The sequence below is a fragment of the Sciurus carolinensis genome, chromosome 15, assembly GCF_902686445.1.
Source record: "Sciurus carolinensis chromosome 15, mSciCar1.2, whole genome shotgun sequence".
Classification (NCBI taxonomy): domain Eukaryota; kingdom Metazoa; phylum Chordata; class Mammalia; order Rodentia; family Sciuridae; genus Sciurus; species Sciurus carolinensis.
Window position 1 is genome coordinate 58,078,451 of NC_062227.1, and position 22,702 is coordinate 58,101,152.

Consider the following 22,702-nt stretch of genomic DNA (forward strand, 5'->3'; position numbering starts at 1 on the left):
ACTATAAACATGGGTGTACAAATATTTCTTTAAGACCCTGCTTTCAATTCTTTTGGATGTCTACCCAGAAGAGGTATTGCTGGACCAGCGGCTCTATTCCATTTCTGGAAGCTCATCATTTCCAGCTTTCTGAAACTCTGCCACTCAGTCTCCACTGGGTCCCCATTCTCACTCCTGGTCCCCTAAGTACCCTTCTAATCCTTCCTTCTCCAGCCTCTCCACAGGCTTTCCCTCTACCTGCCCTAGGGGTCTATGCCAGCCAGGGTTCAATCAGAAAAACAGAAGCTTCCTTAAAGAGAGAAGGTGTTCAATATAGGGAAACGATTCTAGAGACATTAAAAAGTTGAAAGAATATGCAGGGCAGTGTTGAAGTAGCCCAGATCAATAGCTGCACCTCCACCCACAGGGCTGGGGAACAAAGAAGTGAGACTCACCCTGCCCCACCTTCCAAGAGGTGAGGAGAAGTTCTCAGAGGGCCCCTCCCCCTCATGGCTCAGTGGGTGCTTAGATCCCTGTGTCAGGGAAATAGAATCAATAAAGACAGAGAGCGAGAGAGATAAGAGAGTATTTATTGGCTGAGATTTATGGAGGTCAAGAAGCCACAAATGTGTAGTCCACAAGCTGGAAAACAGTTGTGTAATCTGTTCCAAAATAAAAGACTGAGAAGGGAACTAGTGAGTGCTAGTCTGAGTTCCAGAGTCTAAAGGCCCAAAACCAAGAGTTCTGATGTCGGAGGGCAGAAGAGGGATCTCCAAGGGCAGGAGAAGATGGATGCCCCAACTCAAGGAGAAAGAGCAGAACCGCCCTTCTTCCACCTTTTTGTTCCACGGGAGCGGTGCTTAAGGATTGAACCATGTCCACCCACATTGGTGAGAGCAAGTCTTCTTTGGTCAGTTTGTTGATTCAAATTCCAATCTCTTTTGAAACAACTTCACAGACACACTCAGAAATGATGTCTTAACAACTATCCAGGAATCATAGCCCAGTCAAGTTGACACCTAAAGTTAACCATCACCTTCAACCGTGGGTTCAGCTGGCTGATGCTGGTAATTCTGGGGGAAGTACCTTGGCTGTCCTGTCATATAAGTTTCACACGGGAGCTGTGGCTGACTGCTATGGAGCGATAATGCCTGCAGTTAGAAGCAGGAAGAAAGTCCATTCTATGCTTTCTGTGCCTTATCATATCCCGTTAGTTGTTCTCAATGGCAGATCCCAGCAGAAATCAAGCTGGCAAGAGACACTGGGAAGAACAGTTTGTAAATCTCATCTGGAGCCTCAGGGAGCCAAGCCCAAAGGGATGGAAATGGAGCCCAGAGACAATGCATCAGCTGGGGCGACCTTGGGTCCACTTCTCTTCTCACTAAACACACTTTCTAAGCATGGTCTCTGTTTTCTAGGAGTAAACATAGCCACTGTCCATGTGCCAATGATATCCAAATCCACTTGTCCGATACAAACCCCTCCACTGAACTTCAGACACATTTCTGAAACTCAGATGCATCCCCCCTCCCCCGGTTGCATGCTTGGAATCTCCATCCCAATCTTACTCCAATGAAATAGGCTACAAACAGAATCTGTCATCTTCTTTCCTCAACCTGTTTCCACTTCTCTGTTCTCTGTGTCAGCTGGTGGCACCATCGATGCCACTTAGCTATCCATAGCCTGGGAATCTTCTTCAACTTGCCTGGCTCCTTTACCTCCCAAGTTCCTCCCCAGTGATCGCCCCCACTCCACCAGGGCACCACTGTCTCAGTTCAGCTCCTTTGGTTTCCTGTGGGCTAGGGGTTCCCACACCTCCCAAAGTTCTGCTGAACTCTTCTTGCTCCTCTTAAACTCCCACAGTTGCCCAAGTGATTGCTTCAAAATCCAAAATGACCATATTGCTCCCTTGCTTAAGATCTTTCCAGCTCTTACTGTAAGCAGTCTGAGATGATCAGTGAAAATGGTTTGCTACTCTCTTGACCTAGAAAACTCCACAAAGTCATGCAAATCAAAAGTTTCATATCTTCATATTCACTGTAAGAACTCCGGTGAAACTTCCCAGGCCATCAAGGGTGTGCATTTCCAAAAGTCACGAAGTATCTGAAAATGTCACTTTGAAGAAGCAATGTGTGGATCGCAGGTTCAAAGTCAGCCTCAGCAACTTAGTGAAGCCTTAAGCAACTTAGTGAGACCCTGTCTCAAAAAATAAAAAAGGGTTGGGAATGTGACTCCCCTGGGTTCAATTCCTGGTATACCTCCCCCCACCCCCTGCCAAAAAGAGAGGAAACAATGCATGCCATTCTGGTGCTACAATGGTGGAGTTAGGAGGGGTGCTGAATTTTTGCTCCCTAAAAATGCAGAGAAAAATGCCGAACTTAAGTGTTCGGATGTAGATTCTCTTGCCACTGAGCATATCCAGGTGGAAAAAGCACCCACAATATACTTCTGAATTTGGCTCATGCATGAACCACACACTCCCAGCCCCCAACCCCCACCACCACTAGGTTAGGATGATCCTCACTGAAAGGAATCAATTGCTCTTCAACCAGAGAGGAGGTTGCACAGAAAAAACAGATATCCTTGAGGGGGGAAAAAAATCCCTCATGGCATGGGAATAATTTAGCATAAAATAAATGTTAGGTCAGAATTTGAGCAACTATATGAGGGAGAGCGGAACAACTGAGGCAGAGGACAGTGTGCCAAACAGTGACCAATCAAACGGGCAGGAAAACTTCACCTTACCTCCATCTATCACTCAGCAGGACCCTCGCCCATTCCAGCCTATAAAGACCCTGGGCAGCCAGGCCATGTGCGATTTTCTCTGGCTCCCTACCCTGACCTGTATGGGGGGTGGGAGGGGGGGAATTTTGCCCAAGAGCCAAATTCCAATAAAGCTTGCTTCGACTGCTTTCTGTCTGATTTTGTGCCCCAGCTTACAATAAATGCAAATAAAAGTTAAAAAAAAAAAAAAAAAGACCCTTCAATAGCTCCCTATCCTCCTGTCCTTCCCACTCTCTCACCTCCCTACCCTGTCCCCTACTCCAGCAATTTTGAATTGCTTGGGCTAAACTGTTTCTCACATCTGTTCCCTCTGACTAGAAAGGGTTTCCTCCTCTAAACTTGCTTTGTGCTACCTTTAATCATTCTTTAAAGTTCAAGTCAGGCGCCCCTAGAAAGTCTCCCTCAACACTCAGATAAAGGATACTCAAGTCACTGAGAAGCAGTGAGGGATGGATATAGGCCAGGTTTAAAAACTGGGATGCTTGACTTTTTTTTTTTTTTTTTTTTTTTTTTTTTTTTTTTAAGATAAAGAATAAATTACTTAACTACAAAGTCCTGCAAGTCACCCTCTGCCTGTCCTCCCACTTCATTATCTTAGTACCAATCAAAGAGTTCTTTGTTAATTCAACATGCTTAGTCATTGTACACCCTGACCAGCCTTTCCTCTCTCTGCCTAATTTCTTCAGGCCTCAGTTTAAATGTCATTTCCTTTATTTCTAGGCCAGATTAGGTCTCCCTGTTAAACACTCTCGGGCACCTTGTGCTCATCTCTTTGAAGCACTTACTAGGATTATAAACTGGCATGGACCATCACTAGGTAGACTGTTTCTTTGCTTTGCACACAGCAAGCTCCATGGAGGCAGGACCAGGACCAGGTCTATCTTGTTCACTCTTGGGGTGTGAGTACCTGATTTGATGACTGGCCCACAGTAGGTCCTCACTACTGTTTATCGAATTGATGTGGAATTAATATTAATTAATGCTTGTTGAATTAAAATTAATGAGTTGCCCCATCCCAGGTATCTTTTCTCTGTGGTCTCATTAAAACAATGATAATTGAAGGATGTGGAAAACGACCACCCCCAGGGTAAAAGGGGAACAACAACCCCCAGGGAGAAAGGAGAACAATGGGTCCCAGGGAGAGAGGTAAAACAATGGGCTCTGGACTTTGACAATTTCCCATTCTGTAACTATTTCCCTGACTGCCCAACCACACATTCTGCTGTGATTAAGAGTATATGATTAAGTCTCTCTACACAATCAGCTATGATGGCTATGTCTCACTTGAACCCTATAAAAATCTTGAAACCAGTTGCCATTTTCTTTCCTGAAAATGTGCCCCTCTGCTCCTTTCCTCTGCTGCTTGATACTAAAAGGCATTGTTGATCCATTGAGGTCTGTTTCTGTTTCGGTTGTTTTTGCTTTCAATAAGGCTATTAGTGCACTGGTTCTGTAGATGTGTCTGCTTTTCTTCTCTTCTCCCCCTCCACCATCTGAGAGCCCCTCCAAGGAAGGGGTAAGTGTAGGTTTGTTGTTAGCAAAGGTAAGGCAGGCAGTTCAGCAGAGTACTGGGCCACAGAAGTCAAAGTGATTGTTTCATTGGGTCAATTTTTGAAGAAGGAATAGGGAAAGGGTTTGAATTCCACCCAAGAAGGAAACTTTGCACAGCTTTAATGAAGTTGTGGAGGCAGTAGCCAGATTGTGTAAGATGCAGGAGGTTCTGATTTCACAGAAGGGCACACAGGCTGTTTGTGGAAATATGGCAATATGGAGGTGAGCCAAGCTCCCCCATTTGTATGGAGTAGAATAAGTTCTAGAATGTTCTTCTTTTCGCTTCCCCTTTCTGCCCTATTAAGTACAGAATGGGCCAAGAGTCATAAGTTCTGTGATCAGAGAATAGTCCAGTTTCACTTTTCTCCCTCATTATTTGGCATAATGCTCTTAAAATATTGTTTTCATAGCTGGCATGAAATAAAATTTTCTTCCTTCCCCAACCTTACACAAATATTCCTGTTGTTACTCAGGTCTCTTCAAAGAATGTAAATGGAATAATAAAATTGTCAAAGTTCAGACAAGTCATTTTTTCTTCACAAAAGAAGGTAAACTATATTTTTTCTACCAAGAAAAAATTTTAAAGTGTTTATATAAAGATCCTCTGTGGTAGGTTTTCAAAAACATGTTCTACAGCAATTACCAGTCATAAATTACTTTCTTGACATGCCTAACAATATGTGCCTCTGGCATAGAAGAGATGTGAACAAACTCCTCTTAACAAGGAAAGTAAGATAAGCAAGACAGGTTTCTTAACCTTGGAGGCTGGGGAGTTGGCCAGTTTTCAACTTGAAAGCAACCTCTGAAAAGTTAATCAGTTAAACCATCTGTGCCATAATGTTGGTCCTGGTAACTGGAAAGTCCAGGTAACAATGCCCCAAACAAAGCTCAACAAATTGAAATGGTTTCCTGAAAGTCACAAAAGACCTTTTGAGGAAAGTCTCCACATAACCTTGACATTGGGGATCTGACTAAGAAAATGCTACCAGAAACTTTTCTCGTATCACAATTGAATTCAGAAACTGCTGACAGGCAAAACAGCTGAACTTAGATAAAAACTGAACCTAGCACAGGATCCTCAATCACAAGTGTGTGTGAATTTAGACTTAGAAAAATATATTTGTTTTCACTAATTTCTAACTGGAATTTAACATTTTTTTCTATTATGAATGTAGGCAGCAAACTACTAGAATGAACAGAAATTACAGGCTTTTCAATAACTTTACAGTTGCAAACACTGTGAAATATCTTTATCACCAGTTATTATTTCTATTAGATTTTTATTTAACGTATTATAAGATAGCATATATATTATACTGTAAATTTGGGATTTAAAAATTTGGTAATTTTATAGGGGCTGGGGATATAGCTCAGTTGGTAGAGTGCTTGCCTTGCAAGCCCAAGGCCCTAGGTTCAATTCCCAGCACCACCAAAAAAAAAAAAAAAAAAAAAAATTTGGTAGTTTTATTTCATTGTAATTGGATTCTGTAGTTATTCCATGCATTTTGCTTTGTGTATTTAAAAAAACATTCTGAGGTTGAGCATCTTGGAGTATGCCTGTAATCCTCATGATTGGGGAGTCTGAGTCAGGAGGATCACAAGTTGGAGGCCAGCCTCAGGAATGTAGCGAGACCCTAACTCAAAAGAAAAAAAAAAAGTTAAGAATACTTGATGTGTACTTTTTGAATAAAGCTTATGGTCCCTCACTTTTAGATTCTGGCTCAAAGATAAGAACAACAGATTCTATTTGAACCATTTTGGGACCTTAATATTTTGGAATCTAATTACCCTTTTTGCAAAGTAATATTATTTAGAAATAATCATTTTGTTTATCTTCTGCGCAATATAAGTACAATTTTGGCTCAAGTGCAAAAAAGGAAGGATATTCCACTTCCCTTTGAAGGCCTGTTAATCCAGAATGTTCCCTGATAATAAAGACCCCACAATGATTAAGTCCTGATGTGAACCCCTATAATGATGCCAAAGTGCTAAGGAGATTCTAGGGCTTTCCAGACATTCCCGAGAAAACCACGTATAGGAAGAACATCTGAAAGAATTCCTAGCCCAGGACTGTAGCTTGGAATGGAAGGCAATTTGTTTTGGAAAATACTTCAGAATGCTGGCAAGTCTAAAATCAAAAACACTGGGAAAGAAGTCACACCTAGGAGGTTTCTTTTGTGATAAAATGTCTTGTTAATATATGAAGTATTTAACATAACAATGTCAAAGCTGTCTTAGGGTTCTGCCCAAAGGATCTGCCCTTTGTTGCCTAGCAGGAAAATATATTGGTCAGTCAAACCCAATTTACCCTTTATGGTGACTTTCAATTACTACATCTGGGCTAGGGATGTAACTCAGTATTTGAGCACTTAACTAGCCCTGTTCAATCCCTAGCACCACAAAAAGAATAAAACAAAAAAACTACATCCGTTATAGTAAGTTTCTTGGCTAGTGGAATCTTGACCACTTTATAGAAAAATGTCCCTGTACTGCCCCCAAGAGATAGGATCTCAGAGGTAAAATTTCACACTCAGTGTCCTCCGAGAACGCTGACATACATAGGGTTTGTTGAAGACACTTACACAGAGTTCTATTCAGGACACCAGAACACTATTTGATATCCTGAATTTTTTCCCCAGACATCAACCAGAGATTTTACATCCATTTTGGTGCAAATTTTCTCCCAGGTGCCTCATTCATTACTACTCATCTAGTGAATAAACAGTAAGACTGAATTGCTAATGGTTTAATCATTAACATTCTCAGTGATGGAAGGAAAAAGAACAACTGTGTTTGCTTTTGCACACAGGAACTTTTTGAAGGTGAAGAAAGTATCATGGGCTTCTTATCATCCTATATGTAGAAATAAGAAAAATGAGAAATTATACTCCATTTTTGTATGATTTATCAAAATGCATAAATGCATTGTTATGTAAAACTAATAAGAACAAAGTTTAAAAATTAATAAGAATAAATAAAACAAAAACAAACAAACAAAAATCTAATCACAGCTGCGTGAGCTCCCAGAGTCTAGAATATCAGAAGTCCTTCATACCTTTCAATGTGCATAGAACCCCTGGGCTTGATGTTACAGTACTGATGTGGTGAGCTGGGGTGGGTTTTTCTGACAAGCTCCCTGGTGATGTCTGGGTTGCTGCTTCCAGAATTTTCTATAAAGGATGTATAGATAATGATAGAGACAGAACTGGGGTTTAGAGCAAGTAACACCAAATAGCCTACAGCTCAGGCAGATTTTAGGTGCAATCTCAGCAAGATCGAATCACTTTCATAAAAGAAAGAGATTATTTCTATGATGCCATGATGATAGTCAATTTCTGCTTTTCTCCCTCCAGTTTACCTAAGTCCTAGATAAAAACCAAGTGCAGTATGATATTATCCATTAACATCGAAGTGCTATTTTTCCTTAAGGAAGACAGGTTCTTCTAATGCTAATAAAACTATAGGGGTTAGGGGTATAGCTCTGTGGTACAGTGTGTGTTTAGCATCAGCAAGGCCCCAGGGTCAATTTCCAGCACCAAAGTAAAAGCAAAAGCAAAAGCAAGAAAGAAAAGAAAAAGAAGTCTATGATGTTAACTCTTTTGTTCTTCAAAGAAATTTCTAGAACTTTCCTTAAAGTATTTTAGTAATAAAGACACTGCTTATTATTGCATTAGTTTACTCTTTAGGCAGTCTGAAAAGTTATATTTATTTTAATTATATAGAGAATTGTTACCACTTTTTTGGAGGTAATTACCACCATTAGCACTTCATTGTATTTTGGAAAAACACTTTGTTTCTTAATGATAGCACCTACCTACATGGAATGTTTTTGTCTCACTTCTAGACTAGGTTGACAGAGGTTGTTTTGCAGAGTGTCTAGCACAAATGCCTTAGATAAACTGTTTACTTTCTCTTCTATTTTTAAAGAGTTTGCATTTTTAATGATCCTGATTTATTAGAAGATAATTCTCAGTGGTACGGGCAGCATTCATTATTAATGTTTTCTATTCTAAGGCAAATAGAGTTGTGTAAATCTAAAGATGTGGTAGCACAATCTATCTGCTTTTGCTGCAGGTAGATAATACATGAAACTAAAACCAATGATCTAACTCATGTACACTCTCCTTACAAAGAGAATGATCTTCCATAATCCTCTGAAACCTCAAGGATGTGAATTTTCCTTAAGGAACATTTGTGGTATTTGGATGGATGAAATAAAGCTGCTCAGTTTTCATGGTGATCAAATAAAAAGGTTTTCCTCTAATTTTGAGAAAGGTTGATAAAGATGTACCCATCTTGAGAAAAATGCCACACACCAGTTTAAACTCTGCCAACTGAAGAGTTTTACAGGGAAGCCACATGACCAGGTATGTATCTGCAGCCTGTTCCTTTAAGGTTCCTCCCACTTTACAGGTGAACAGGCTTAAGACACAGCAGCCTCAACTTCCTACTGCATGGAACTCATATGAACCAATACACACCAAAAACTTTCTTTGTTCAGAGACCAAGACTGACATCTATTTCCTCCTTCCGGTTTCCCCTGGATCTGGGCCTTGTATCTTGTTTTTTAACTAATCTGCTGTTTTGTAATCCATCCTTTTACAGGAAGAGCTTGTATCTTCTTTCTGGACTCAGCGTTGTGTGCATTGTCTACAAGGCCATTTGGAGAACTCTGTCAAGGCCAGATGAGCTACATCCTGGACAGCCCAGAATGTGTCAAGAATGTTGCCTGCTTTTTCCTACAGGACCCAACAAAGGACTCAAAGAAGGGAGCCTGTAGGAAGACACTGAATCCACAATAGAGTTTCAAGAGGCATTTACTCAAGAAGAAACAAGAATATGTTGTTATTTTATGTAATTATTGGGGTGGATATAAAATTTCCATAGTGAAGAGTGCACAATACGTACATTTCAAGCTGGAGATGAATCTCTGCATAGATCCACATCTGTGTGGCTGTGACCCAGACTGAGACATAGGTTTTGCCTCTCGGCAGTTCTGTCTTTTTCAGTCAGCTTAATTGTAACCACTTTACTGACTTCTGTCACCACAAACATTTTCTTAAAGGCTAAATTATTATAACACATCAAGTTAGTCATTCCTGGGCACAAAGCAACATGTAAAATATCATAATGGTGGTTTCTCATTCACAGGAAGTTTAACCTTTTAAGAAATAAGCAGAATTTAAATAACAAATTATCTGCTTATTCCCAGAAAAACTGAAATTAAGACCTACACATAGCATTTTCTAGCCCCAGAAGAAAGACTGAAACTTTTGATCATAAAAATAGCCCTGGGAGTCAGCTGAGTTCAGAATTTAGATACTTTTGGATTCAGGAAAACATTATAAGCAGCATATACTGGGTGTAATTAATACCCACAGTGGGATCTGGGGCAATGCCTCATAAACATTCATACTTCTGAAGAGAAATAGATGAACATAGCCTTGTGACAAATTTTTGTCACCACAAAAATTTTTTAAAAAGTTTGGATTTTGAAATCATAGATAATAGTTTGTGGAACTGTAGTAGATAGTCTATTATTTAAGGACTTTTCCTACTGAAGTCAAAGCTTACCCGAAGTCATGTCCTCCACAAGGCTTTCTGGGGTCATTAAACCAAATTTAAGAAGGAACCACTTAATTTAAACTACTACAGCACTCTGAGCTTATTGTTCATATATTGCCCTAAAAACATCTTTTTATAACATCTATTTAAACACAAAAATAGAAACTATTCCCATTTTCCCCTAGAGTGAATGTAAGACATCACTCACATTTCACTTGCAAATATTTAATAACACATTGCTTTTTATTCCAGGAATAAATGCTTTGTCTCCATTTTATGACATAAAACTCTTCCTTGACGGGCAAGTTCTGCATCTTTTTTCATTCCTACTTCCCAATTAGCTCTTCTCAGCAGGAAATTTTACATTATACCCTGAGGATTGCTTGATCAATACAAGGCAGCAGAGGATAGTTCTTTTTTTTTTTAATTGGTTCTTTTTAGTTATATATAACATTAGAATTCATAATTTTAAAGGCATAAATATAATTTGCTCAAATTCAGTCCCCAATACTTTCCCCTTTCCCTCCCCTCCTCTTGTTCCTTTCTCTTTACTGATATTTCTGCTATTTATTTTTTTTAATAGTCTTGTGGAGATACCTGATACTAATATTCACACATGAACACAGGAAAGTTAGGCCAAATTCATTCCCTTGTTCTTCCCTTATCCTGTCCCTTCCCCCTTCCCTAGCCCCTTCATCTAGTCTACCCATCTTTCCTCTTTATTGATGGATATTCCCCTCCTCTCTCCCCACCACCACATTATTTTGGACTAGCTTCCACATATCAGAGAAAACATTCAACCTCTGGCTTTCTGAGTCTGGCTTATTTCACTTAGCATGATAATCTTCAGTTCCATCCATTTACCAGCAAACGCCATAATTTCATTCTTTTTTATGGCTGAGTAGTACTCCATTTTAAGAACGGTGGTTCAACCAGACACAGTTGGCAAATGCCTGTAATCTCAGCAACTTGGGAGGCCGAGACTGGAGGATTCCAAGTTTAAGGACAGCCTCAGGAAATTAGCGAATTCCTAAGCAATTTAGCAAGATCCTGTCTCAAAATAAAAAATAAAAAGAGACGCAGATATGGCTCAGTGGTTAAGCATCCCTGGGTTCAATCCCTAATACTATAAAAAATATGTATATATAAAACAAGAAGATTCTTATTTAATTGGTATAGGCTAGATAACAATTTTTTTTAAAGTTCTCCAGTGATTCCAGCGTGCACTTACATACTTTTATACCAGAGGCCACTGAAGAGGTAGGTTTAGCATTTGTCCTTGAGTTTTGAAGGGGATTTTCACTGACAGCTTACAATGGTGGGGATCCCAGGTAGAGAAGACAAAGAGGAAGAGGGCAGGGGTGACACAGTGCTCTACAGGTTTTTTTCTAATCTTTACAAAAATTGGACTATGCATAAAAATATTTAAAATAGTTTGTACAATATAGTTTGTGTACTGCTTACTTATTGGTAGCACTCTTCTACAAATGAACCTCTAAGTCCTCAATTTTTCCACATTTAAAATGGGATAATAATTATACTTCTTCAAAATGCTAAGACAATTAAGTTATTTGTATATATATGGGAGGAGCCTTAGAACAACGCTTAGCAAATATAAACTGCTTAATGAATGGTTATTACATCAGTTACATGCCATGCAGGTAGCCTGAATGAGAACTGTTTGCATTTTATCCTTTTAACTTTATAAAATCCTTGCATATTTTCATCTCATCTCCTTTCCATGCTTTTTGACACAGGTAGGAAAATTTTAATCCTGTTCACTGACAGAAGAAAAAGATGCCCAATGACTCACTAAAAGAATGTGAGGGGGAAAAAGATGTGTGAGAGAGAGCTCTAGAATTCGAGTATTCCAAACGCCCAAAGTGTACTCCTTCCTTCAGTGTAAACAAGTGAACATAAAAAAAAAAAAAGTAAAAAATTAAGAATTGAGGCATTTGTTCAGAAAATTTGCAACCACAGCCCACATTTATACTCACAGGAACTCCAAAGACCTTCCTTCTGTCATTCCCAGATTATCCATAAATGGGTCATCTGCATTCTCCTTTAGCTGAGTCAAGGGCTGTCAGGATCTCTCACTCACTGAGAGACCTGCCTTTCTCACTCCCTCAAGGAACATTCAGAATGTGACTGAGGCCTGGTCAGCCTTGGATCCTACTCCTATACTACTTTTCTTTTTTGGTACTGGGGATTGAACCCAGGGGTGCTTAACCACTAGACAATATCCCCAGCCCTTTTTATTTTTTATTTTGAGACTGGGTCTCCCCAAGTTGCTTAGGGCCTAAGGCTGAGGCCGGCTTTGAACTCGTGATGCTCTTGCCTCAGCCTCCCAAGTTGCTGGAATTACAGGTGTGCACCACTGCACCAGGCCCTACACCTTTAGTTCTTATTCTGAAAAATAAGCCTCTATTTGGATAAACTGATTCTAATAGGGGTTTTTATTCTCTGTAGCTAAAACTCATTTCTAACAGTTACTATTAAAATGTACAAAAGTCTTGTTCCTATCATAATATTTTAATATATACTTCTTTCTTTAGCTTGTAACTCCCATTAGGTTAAACTGAGGCTGTCAGATCTAGTAGTAGCAATAATAATAATAATACTGTTATGGTTCTGTGTGCCCCTGACTTAATTTAGTAGATGTAAGACTTTTAAAATCATTTTTAAGAATTTCTAGACTTAAAAAATATCTACATACTTGCATTATTTCTAGAGATCTAGAGGTACATGATTCCCTTTGATCTCTTAACTATTACCCAGTGAGGGGGCTGGAGTTGTAGCTCAGTGGCACAGCGCTTGCCTAGCATGTGTGAGGCACTGGGTTCGATTCTCAGCATCACATATAAACAAATGAAGTAAAGGTCCATTGACAACTAAAAGAATATTTTAAAAAATATTAACCAGTGAGACATCTTAGTGTCTCACTATAACTATTACTGATCAAAAGAGTACCACTGAGAGATGAAATAGCTCAGTTCCAGCAATATTGAACAGATAAAAGGCTAAATAATAAATTCAAAAAAGCACGGGAGTTCTCAAAGTTTAAGATGACTATTGTGTTTCAAGTATGTGACTCACTTTCCACACATCTGTTTTCAATCATTAAGAAAAAAAGCATCATCCGTTGTAGAGACCACTTTACTTTAAAGGACACCTTAAAGGATACAGGAGATATACTTTAAAGGCCTTGAAAGGATATAAGTCCTGGGAGTGTAATTTTAGCGTAATTCTTGTCTATAGTAACTAGCAGAGAGGGTTTTAGGCATCACGTTACCATTAAAGATTACTCATATTTTCCAGTTACATGTCTTTTTTCTAACCTTTCATTGTTTAGATCCCTAACATATGTAATATGTCACCAAGTACCTGTTACACAAAGGAACACATTAGGTCGCAATATTAATTTTTCCAGTACACACGTGTGTGCATTAGAGGAGAGAAACTTGAGCTCTTCCATCCTTCCAAAATCCTTAGAGTGCAGGCCTTCGTGTTCTGGCTTGTCATTGTATGGCCCAACAATGGACGCCATGCCTCCAAACATTTCTGGCAAGAAGAACTGTGATGGAGGGAAAAAAAAGAAAAGAAAGGAAGGAAGGAAACGAAAACAAAGATACATGGTATTCTCTAAGCCCTCCCAGAAGCTCCACCCAGAAGCTTCCACTGTGGGTCTAACAAGGTCCTGTTAGGCCAGCACTGTCCAATAGAAATAAAATATAAGCCACAAATAAGAGCTACATATGTACTCTTTCTTTTTCTAGTGCTTTCTTTTTCTAGTGCTAGGGATCAATCCCAGAGCACTGTTCCTGCTAGGCATATACTCTACTACTAAGCAGCACTCCTCAGCCACCCCAAAATGTAATACTACATGTTCTGCAGCACATAAAAAGAAAAATGGGGAACAGGGGATATAGCTAAGTGGTGAAATACTTGCCTAGCATGTGTGAGGCCCTGGGTTCAATTCCTAGAACTTAGGAATACTTAAAAAAAAAAAAAAAGTATTTTAAAAAAAGTGAAAAGAGATGAAATCAATTTTAATGTATTTCATTTAACCTGAAATATCCAAATTATTGCTTTGGCATGTGATTGACATTCTTAAATTGCTATATTTTACACTTTTAAAATGACTTTAAATCCAGTATGCATCTCCCTTTAAAACTAGCCACCTTTCAAGTGTTCCATAGCCATATCACCGTATTGGATAAAAAGCTGTGATACGGTGATATAACAAGAAACATCTACTTGGTCTCTGCCCTGGTTCCTGAGACAAAACTCCTAATATCCTTGCAGATGGGGCCCTATGAGTATCTTTTGTACTTATATTTGGTCTCTATCTCTACCTCATGATGCAGAGTTAAGACTTTTCTAACTGTAAGTGATAACATCTGACACAGTTATTAAATTTCTGGGAATTTCCTGGGTGATAAGAGCATCTTTTGCTCTAATGAGGGAATATTTGATAGGTTACAAGATAGCCTCAGGACTAAGGAGGCTGTTGCCAGGGGAACCAACCATGTGATTAGAGTTAGAACTTTCAGACCCACCACTCACCTCCACTTGAAGGTTCAGTTGATCATCAGTGGTTAAAGATATAATCAGTTGTGCCTATGTAATGTAACCTCCATAAACCCCAAAAAGGACAGGGTATGAGAATGTCCTGATTACTGAATGTGTAGTTGCCTGGAGCATGGCGAGGGCATGGAGTCTCCACACACTCCTTACATACCTTGCCCCATGCATGTTTTCCACCTGGTTGTTCATCTATATACTTTGTAACATCCTTTATAACAGTGAGGCGGGTGCATGTGGTAGCAGAAACACCTGTTTTTCTAATAATAAACTACTTTTGCATGAGAAAGCCTTTGACCATTCACTGGAAGTGTCTAAGGAGAAAAAAAAAAAATCTGTGGATTGTAGTCAACCAGTCAAACAGGTGTCTGCCTTCTCAACGTAAGCAGATATTTAATAAGGATGAACTGATCTCTATTAAACCAAAATAAGTCCCATCCATGTTAACTCTCTACAACCCTTTCTCCTGGAATTATTCTAGTATAGGACAAACTCCTTCAAAGACAAAAGAATTTCACCTCTATTGATGAAGCATCTATAAAGACAGGTGAAGTTTCAAAGTTTCCTTCATTCAACCTGCTGCATCTTCAAAGTTTTTGTCAAGCAGGGTTATTTTAGGTCATGCTTATTTATAGCCCTTTTTACTGCGGTGGTTACTATAGCAGCCATACCTATCATTTATAATCTAACTGTAGTGTTCCATCACTTGCCCCACCCGTCAATGTTCAGAGTGGCAGGGTTGCTCCAGAATTTACATAATGTCAGACTTTGGAAGGGAACAATTCATTTTTCTCTGGTTCTCCTCAATTTTCTCTATCCTACATTGCCATCCCTTTTAATTTTCTTATTCCATCTGCCTTGCCTCTTATTTCTTAAATTGTCATTACCATTCCTTGTTTTAAGAGTATAAAAATTCGATTGCTGTAAGGAATTTCTGGTGGTAACATTTTCGAATTAAGAGTGAATAAATATCCTCCAAAGCCATAATCGTGGGTGTGTTCAGATGTGGGAAGGCGTGGTCCCTGCCTCTTTCAAGGACATGAAAATTTAGTGCACCAGTGCTTTTCTGAGAACACTGAATATCTATTTATGGTGATGTGGCGGTAGGGATGATTAGTAAATTCCCTGCGGATCAATAACCGTGTCACCAGCGGTGGAGAATAGCACAGAATTTTGAGGACGAGCCAGTCCTTCCTCCGAAACACAAAGAGTTCCTAAAGTGCGGAAGCCTTGTGTTTCGTGGACACTCCCACTTCTCCTGTCCATCTCCTGCCTTGTATGCAGTTCTTAAATCTCTCCTCTATTCCTACCCCAGTCCTCTGCGGATCAAGCCGGAGGGACGCAGACCACAGCTTCCTCTCTCCTCCCAGGACTCGGAGACTGGTACCCGCGGATACCCCGGCCCGCGCCTGCGCAGAGCCTCTTCTCGCGCGAACACTCGGCTCTGACCCCCGCACTCCGGCAGACCCCGGCGTGGGCCGCCGTAAGCTTGCCTCGGCTCTTTCACGGAGGCGCACCTCCGAGTCCCTCCTACTCTGTGCGGTCCTTCTCCCATCCTCGGGATCGTGACCACACAAGCGTGCGCGGCCTCAAAACAGTTAACCTCGTGGGTTCAGGCTGAAGAAGCTGCTGCGCGCGGAACCCAGGCGTCCGGGCGGCGAGGCCCCAGGCGGAGCCCCGCCCCGCGGCCGGCTCCTTGCCCCCCATTGGTCCGCGCGCCCGCCCGTCCGCCCATGGGCCGGCGCCGCTTTCCTGGCTACCTCGGAACGTGTGGGGCCGCCCACGCCAGTGCAAGCCAGAGGTGGTGCAGGCTTCGGAAAGTCGGAGCGGAGGAGGGCCGGGCGGCGCCGGGGCTGAGCATCGCGGAGCGGGCTGCAGGGCCGCGGCCTCTCCGCCCGAAGCACCACCTGTCGCCGGGTGAAACGTGTGGTGAGGCTTGGCATGGCGCGCAGTTGAAGACGGCCTGGCGCCGCGGGGCTGGGCGGGGAGCGGCCGCCGGCCTTCTCGGGACCGGCCCGGGAAGCGGAGCGCGGCCTCCACGCGTGTGGCCCGCGCCTGGCGGCTGCGCGGCGAGATGAAGGGAAGCGGCCCGCGCAGCCCGCGCTGAGGGTATGGGGCCGGTCGGGTCCGGCGCGACCTCCGGCGCACGCTTTTGGGGCGTGTTTTCCCGTTTTCCACGCTCGCTGGTGCGGGGGCTTCCACCCCAACCCCGGGGGCCCGGCATCTCTGTTTTTCTTCCTCCCGCTCCGGTCAAGACTGATTTTTGTGGCTGGAAACCCTTTAGACAGGATCTTTTTCTCTGCCGGGATGAGGAAGTGGCAGTGTTTGTGTTCCTGGTTTTAAAAGAGTTGCTGCAGGCTAGAAAGTTCCAAGATCGGAGTGGTTCAGTCCATTCATTTGAAATAGCATCTGTCCACCAGGATTGGCAGGTGTTTCTTTGACGCTCGCCTGTGGTGTTGCGTTGTGACCTTAGATTTGACTTTCTTTTTTTGGTTCTGAAGATTATTCTAGAAAATCAATATTACTTGTGAGAAGCGAGAAAAAAATAACCTCAGCAGAGGTGCTTCTTTACAAAACGTTGTGTCATCTCATACCTGTGGATTTGCCATCCTGAGGCTTGTGACAATCGCTTCTAAGCAAAGCAGTTAATGGCATTATTGTTTCTTTTTAGTGTTGTAATTGTGATAACACTAGAAGCTCTGTTGATCGTGATGGGCTGGGCGCTTCTCTCAATGCATTATCTCAGACTGTTATTATCTCCCAGTATACCAGCGAAGAAGCTGAGGCTTAGGAATGTTAAGGAACTTGCCCAAGACCACAGTTTTTGAGAACCTGGATTCAAACTCCAGCAGTCTAACTTCATAGCTCCACTCCCTGCTCTTAACGTGTGTGTTCCTTAAAGCATTGCTCCTGTTGTTAAACTAATTGCAAAGTAATATCATAAATGTTCATCTTTAGTTTCGAAATATTCTGTAAGTTAGGTCGTTTTCCAAAACCAAATAAATGTATCTTTTTGTAAGTATTATAATTAGTTGATTATATATTATTGTGTTACACAGTTTGCAGAAAGACAGAAAAAAGATTTAATTAAATTGGGCTTTTAATCAACTTTTGGCACAGATTTGTAACTTGTACCTGACTCTTTTATGATAGTTAGAAAGCCTTGAAAGTTTGATATAGAGGCCATAGAGGTAATATGATAAAACATAACCTTTATCTGGCATTAATAGAAAATATTGGGTAATGCTTTTGATGAAGTTCTTCATTCTCTTGAGAATAACAGACTCATGCTTAATAGTTGTTACTGAAAAAGAGTACTTATGTGTTTCACCCTTCTAAGGTGTTTGTGTATGTGTATGTATATGTTTTTGTTTTTTGTTTTTTAATTTGTTTTTAAGTTGTAGATGAACAGCATGCCTTTTTATTTCTGTGTGTTGCTAAGGATGGAACTCAGTGCCTCACACATGCTAGACAAGCACTCAGCCCATGTTTTTGTTTTTTAATGTGCCTATGAAAGCACATTTAAGAATTATAAAGGAAAAGCTTATTTACCATTTTAGGGTTTGGGTTTTTTTTCTTTTCTTTCTTTTTTTTTTTTTTTTTTTAGTAAAACTCTTATAATGTTATTCATGTCTAATTTGCACTTAATTTTACATAAGTAGCTATTCTAATTCATATTAATTTTTACATAATTAAACTAAATTTTTAATGTGTGTTGGTGAATTTCAGACAAACTAGCCATATTTTAAGACACAATGCTGAAATCTATATTTGTTTACTGAGTATTGATCTTAGAGGACAAAATTCACACTAAATAAAAATTACATTTGATTTTATAAAAATTGAACTATTTTATTAAAGGTTTATTTGAAAGTCATTTTGCTTATATGGCTGCATGTTATACTTATTTTGATGAACGTACACAGATTTCAAAAGTAATGAAGCAACTCCCTAGGGATGTTTGATGTTTTCTGGATCTGTGCCAAATTCTCATTCTTGATTGAGAGTTTTAAATTGAAATTTTTAAAATGAATGTTAATCGTGATTCTCTTCATAGCCTCTTAATGTGGATTTCATCTTTAGAAGATGTTGATGGTGACATTAGCAGGCAACTTCTGACCACCTTGGTCTATAGCAAGAATGACTTTGATAATCAATGCACTCAGATAATCAAAGCACTCAGAGCACTGTGATAAGCATCTTAAATGGATTATCTAATTGAAATCTTAAAACAGCCTTATTTAATAGCTCTTCTTGCTTATCCCCATTTGAGTGATGAAAGAATTGCAATTCAGGGAGGTTGTGACTTAACTCAGAATCACCAGTGTAGCAAATGGCAAAGCCAGGATTTAAAATGCAGGCAGTTTGACTCTGGAGATTGCTCTTTGACCTCTTGGCCAGACTGCCTAGGTATAGGTGTTACTGGATAAACCTTCAAGTCAGTCAAACTCAAGATTATGACAATTATGATTATAAAACTTTGAGGTTTTAGTACTTTACATATATCATCATTGCTATACACAGTTCTGCAGAAGAGGTTTCCCTTTTCCCATCTTATTGATGAAAAAAATGATACTTCTGATTGAGTGGTTCCCAAATTGGACTTTATGGACAAGTTTTTTAAAAATATATTTCTAAGGGTGGAGCATTTCTGACCAGATGTAAGACTGCCAACTTTTAATTCTGTCAGGATTAAGGAACTTCTTAAAAACTACAATCTGCTATACCTATCCTTTCCTAAAAGAAAGAATATTTTTACCACCCAAAAGGTAGAAAGCTCTTAATTATAACATAAAAACAAAAAATAAGTTTAGTAATATGAATATATTACATTGTCTTAAATTCTTATTTCATCACAGACCAATTTGGAGATCATTTGGGAACACTGGGTGACAACAGATTCTAAATTGGTAATTATCCAAGTCCAAATTCAAATGTGTCTGTCTACAAAGCTTGTGCTCCTTACATCAAGTCATGGCCTCTCTCTAGTGAACAGTGTCTAGTGTCTCTCATGAACAGTCTTCCCAGGTGTTAACCATCTCTTCTCTGCCTCCAGGGTGAAGACTCAGGGAGGGTGACCTCCAGCAGCCAATGGCCTAACAGTTTCAGTCCCAGGCCAGTTTATAAACACTGTGGAGAGGGAGTTCCACGGCCTGCCAGTTCAAGAACCCCTCCTTTAACAAACTTACTTCTGGAAAGGACCAGGCAGGGTTGAATGACAGGGACACACCAGGGAAAAAATGAGGCATGTCTTAGTAGTATCCAAGAAACTGGAGTAAGCAGCTTGATTTAATGTATTTATTTAAAATTGGAATCTCTGCCTTCTTTTATTTTCCTGGATTTCTTTTCTTTTCTTTCTTTCCTTCCCCCCACCCGCTACTGGAGATTGAACCCAGGGCACCTTACCACTAAGCTACATACTCAACCTTCTGCCTACCCCCATCTTTATTTTGAAACAGATTCTTGCTAAATTGCTGGGTAGCCTTCAGTTTGTATCCTCCTGCCTCAGCCTCTCACTGGGATTACAGGAATTACTAGTGTGTGTCACCACACCCAAGCTTGTTTCCTGTTTTTACTTCTTTTATTCTTCTGTCCTATCTATAAAACATAAGGAGTTAGGTGTGGTTTTCTTCACTTTATTGTGTTTCTAGCTGGTAATAACTGCCTTTCAGTTTCTCTTTGTAACTAATTTTGGTAAAGATTGAGTTTTTTCCTTGTTTATCTATTTTTTAATTCATACTTACTTGTTTTAAAAACACTATTAAAATTACTTTTATAGTTTATTTTACTGTCACTTAGTAAAATTGTTTTTAATAATTTGAATAATTTAATGACATAACACTAACAAACTATAATACTCTTACATATATTCTATCATTTGATAATTTTAATTATCTAGAAGATGGATTTGACAGGTGGTGTTACCTTTATTATACAGGCTAAATTCAGTATTTGATAGGAACAAAAAATGAGAGCTGAAAATAGATTTCATATATCAGAATGTTGGTCTTAGGTTAACTTCTGATTGCAAAATGTATTTTTTTGAGATTGCCTTTAATTTAAAATAAAATATTCCAAAAAATAACAGAATGAATCAAACAACATTACCCTATGTAAATTTATGATTACACAAATGGTATGCCTTTACGCCGTGTACAGAGAAACAACATGTATCCCATTTGTTTACAATAAAAAAATAATAATAAAATATTCCATACTACTTTTAAATTTGCTTACCTTGCCCCAGTATATTGTAGTCTTTTGGTACCAAAGTTTTCATTGTGGTAAATAATGATGTTTCCCCTGAGAGAACCACATGAACATGTGATGATGTTCTTCTTTCAAGACTTTTTTTTTTTAAATAACAGAGCCAAAATTTAGGTTTTCTCCTCCTCTTGCATGGGTGTCCTCTTTTGTTAATACTAATGTGGTGGAGGGAAACTACTGGGTATGTGTTTGCCTGCCACTGTTGCTATAAGTAATATTACTAACAATGTGATATTGTTTGGCTGATTATGTAAAGGATCATAGAAACTTGGTGTGTACAGAATCCCTGCTTTTAGAGTCAGCTGCTAGTGCTTTCTACAGTATATTAATGGATGTAAAGTGGCATGGACCTTATATGCAACATAACCCTGAACGACTTGAAGTCAGATTTGAATCATTTGATATTTAAAAGTAGACTTTAAGAACTTGCTAATTGGGGCTGGGGGTATAGCTCAGTTGGTAGAGTGTTTGCCTTGCATGCACAAGGCCCTGAGTTCAAAACCCTGGCACCAAAAAAACAAAACCAAAAAAAAAAAAAAAAAAAGAACTTGCTAATTAAAAAAATTGAGGGGCTGGGGAGATAGCTCAGTTGGTAGAGTGCTTGCCTTGCAAGCACAAGGCCCTGGGTTTGATCCCCAGCACTGCAAAAAAAATAAAAAATTAAAAAATTGAGTAAAGAATCTCTTATAAAGCAGATTATTTTTCTTAAATATAAAATCAATGAAGGGCTGGGGAGATAGCTCAGTTGGTAAAGTGCTTGCCTTATAAGCACAGGGCCCTGGGTTCAATCCCCAGCACCAAAACAAAAAATAAAAAATAAAAAAATAAAATAAAATCAATGAAGTTTTCTCAAACCAGTTTTTTGTTTTTGTTTTTGTTTTTTTTTTTGTACCAGGGATTGAACTCAGGGGTACTTAATCACTGAGCCACATCCTTAGCTCTATGTTGCATTTTATTTAGACACAGGGTCTCACTGAGTTGCTTAGCACCTCACTTTTGCTGAGGCTGGCTTTGAACTTTAAACTTGATCCTCCTGCCTCAGGCTCCCAAGCCACTGGGATTACAGGTGTATGCCACCCCATCTGGCTCCTGTTTACTCTTCTGCAATGTACATTTTCAGTAGATACCTAATTATTGGGGAAAGCCTATAGTTTTGGATTTAAAAACCAGCAAGAAAAGGATAAAATGAGGTATTTTCCTTGTTTTTTGCCACTGTTCATAATTCTGTTTTTGTTTTTTGGTACTGAGAATTGAACTCAGGGGCACTCAACCACTGAGCCACATCCCCAGCCCTTTTTATTTTTTATTTTGAGACAGGGTTTTGCTAAATTGCTTAATGCCTTGCTTAGTTGCTGAGGCTGACTTTGAGCTTGCTGTCCTCCTGAGTCCCTAGGATTATAGGCATGTGCCTCTGCTCCTGGCTTTTTTTTTAATTTACAAAGGAGAGCTATAGATACTGATAGAACATTAAGAGAGTAGTACATGGTGGTGATTAAATACATTTGTATTTAATTTAAGTTTCATAAGAGGTAAAAAGACATGGATTGCTGTAGGAATAAGTGAGGAATATGTGAGCAGCACTAATTTTTGGTCTCATTCTGGCCCTGTTTTGAGGTAGGGGCACAATAGATGACTTAGTAATTATAGGTTCAAAATGATAACTGTATCAACTTCTACTTTAAGGTGGTCAATTAGTCACATTTTGGAATCTCCCTTTCTTGCTCTAAAAACACAGTAATGGTAACTGGAATAGAAACAACCAGGATTGAAAGCAGGAAAGCGAAATCCCCACATGCAGAAATGAAGGAACAACCTCCATCAGTGAGCTGGAATTGTGGAGAAACGTCCCATGGGTAGACAGGGGCAATAAATACTACAAAGGGTCTGAAGTAGTAGTTTGCTCACCAGAAGAGGGAAACTGATTTCCCAGTCTGTATGACATTAGGACCCCACATTAGTTGCACTTTATGAG

At 39.7% G+C, this 22,702-nt stretch overlaps 2 protein-coding genes across 6 annotated transcripts in view; one reads left to right on the forward strand and one right to left on the reverse strand.

Moving 5' to 3' along the window:
* Positions 1 to 570: 570 nt before the first annotated feature.
* LOC124965389 (uncharacterized) lies at positions 571 to 17,072 on the reverse strand. The gene is made up of 3 exons (XM_047526232.1): positions 17,058 to 17,072; positions 16,224 to 16,796; positions 571 to 2,175 (listed from the first exon to the last, which is right to left on the reverse strand). Exons 1-3 carry the CDS (start codon positions 17,070 to 17,072, stop codon positions 2,137 to 2,139), a joined length of 627 nt encoding a protein of 208 aa, XP_047382188.1. The 3' UTR covers positions 571 to 2,136.
* Me2 (malic enzyme 2) overlaps positions 15,771 to 22,702 on the forward strand; it is a 67,151-nt gene continuing 60,219 nt past the window's right edge. Inside the window, exons 1-3 of one of the 5 annotated variants that reach the window (XM_047526353.1) lie at positions 15,774 to 16,392; positions 19,323 to 19,373; positions 19,520 to 19,738. In XM_047526353.1, coding sequence (XP_047382309.1) covers positions 19,679 to 19,738 — 60 coding nt within the window. In that variant the 5' untranslated portion in view covers positions 15,774 to 16,392; positions 19,323 to 19,373; positions 19,520 to 19,678. Of the gene's footprint in view, positions 16,393 to 19,322; positions 19,374 to 19,519; positions 19,739 to 22,702 lie in introns of all 5 variants that reach the window. The other 4 variants (XM_047526356.1, XM_047526352.1, XM_047526355.1 and 1 more) reach the window with 4 other exon arrangements.

Coding starts and splice junctions, on each gene's coding strand:
- LOC124965389 (XM_047526232.1), bottom strand. Junction 2,176..16,223: donor GCGGCCCCACACGTTCCGAG/GTAGCCAGGAAA, acceptor TTTTTGAGACAG/GGTCTCACTAAGTTGCTTAA.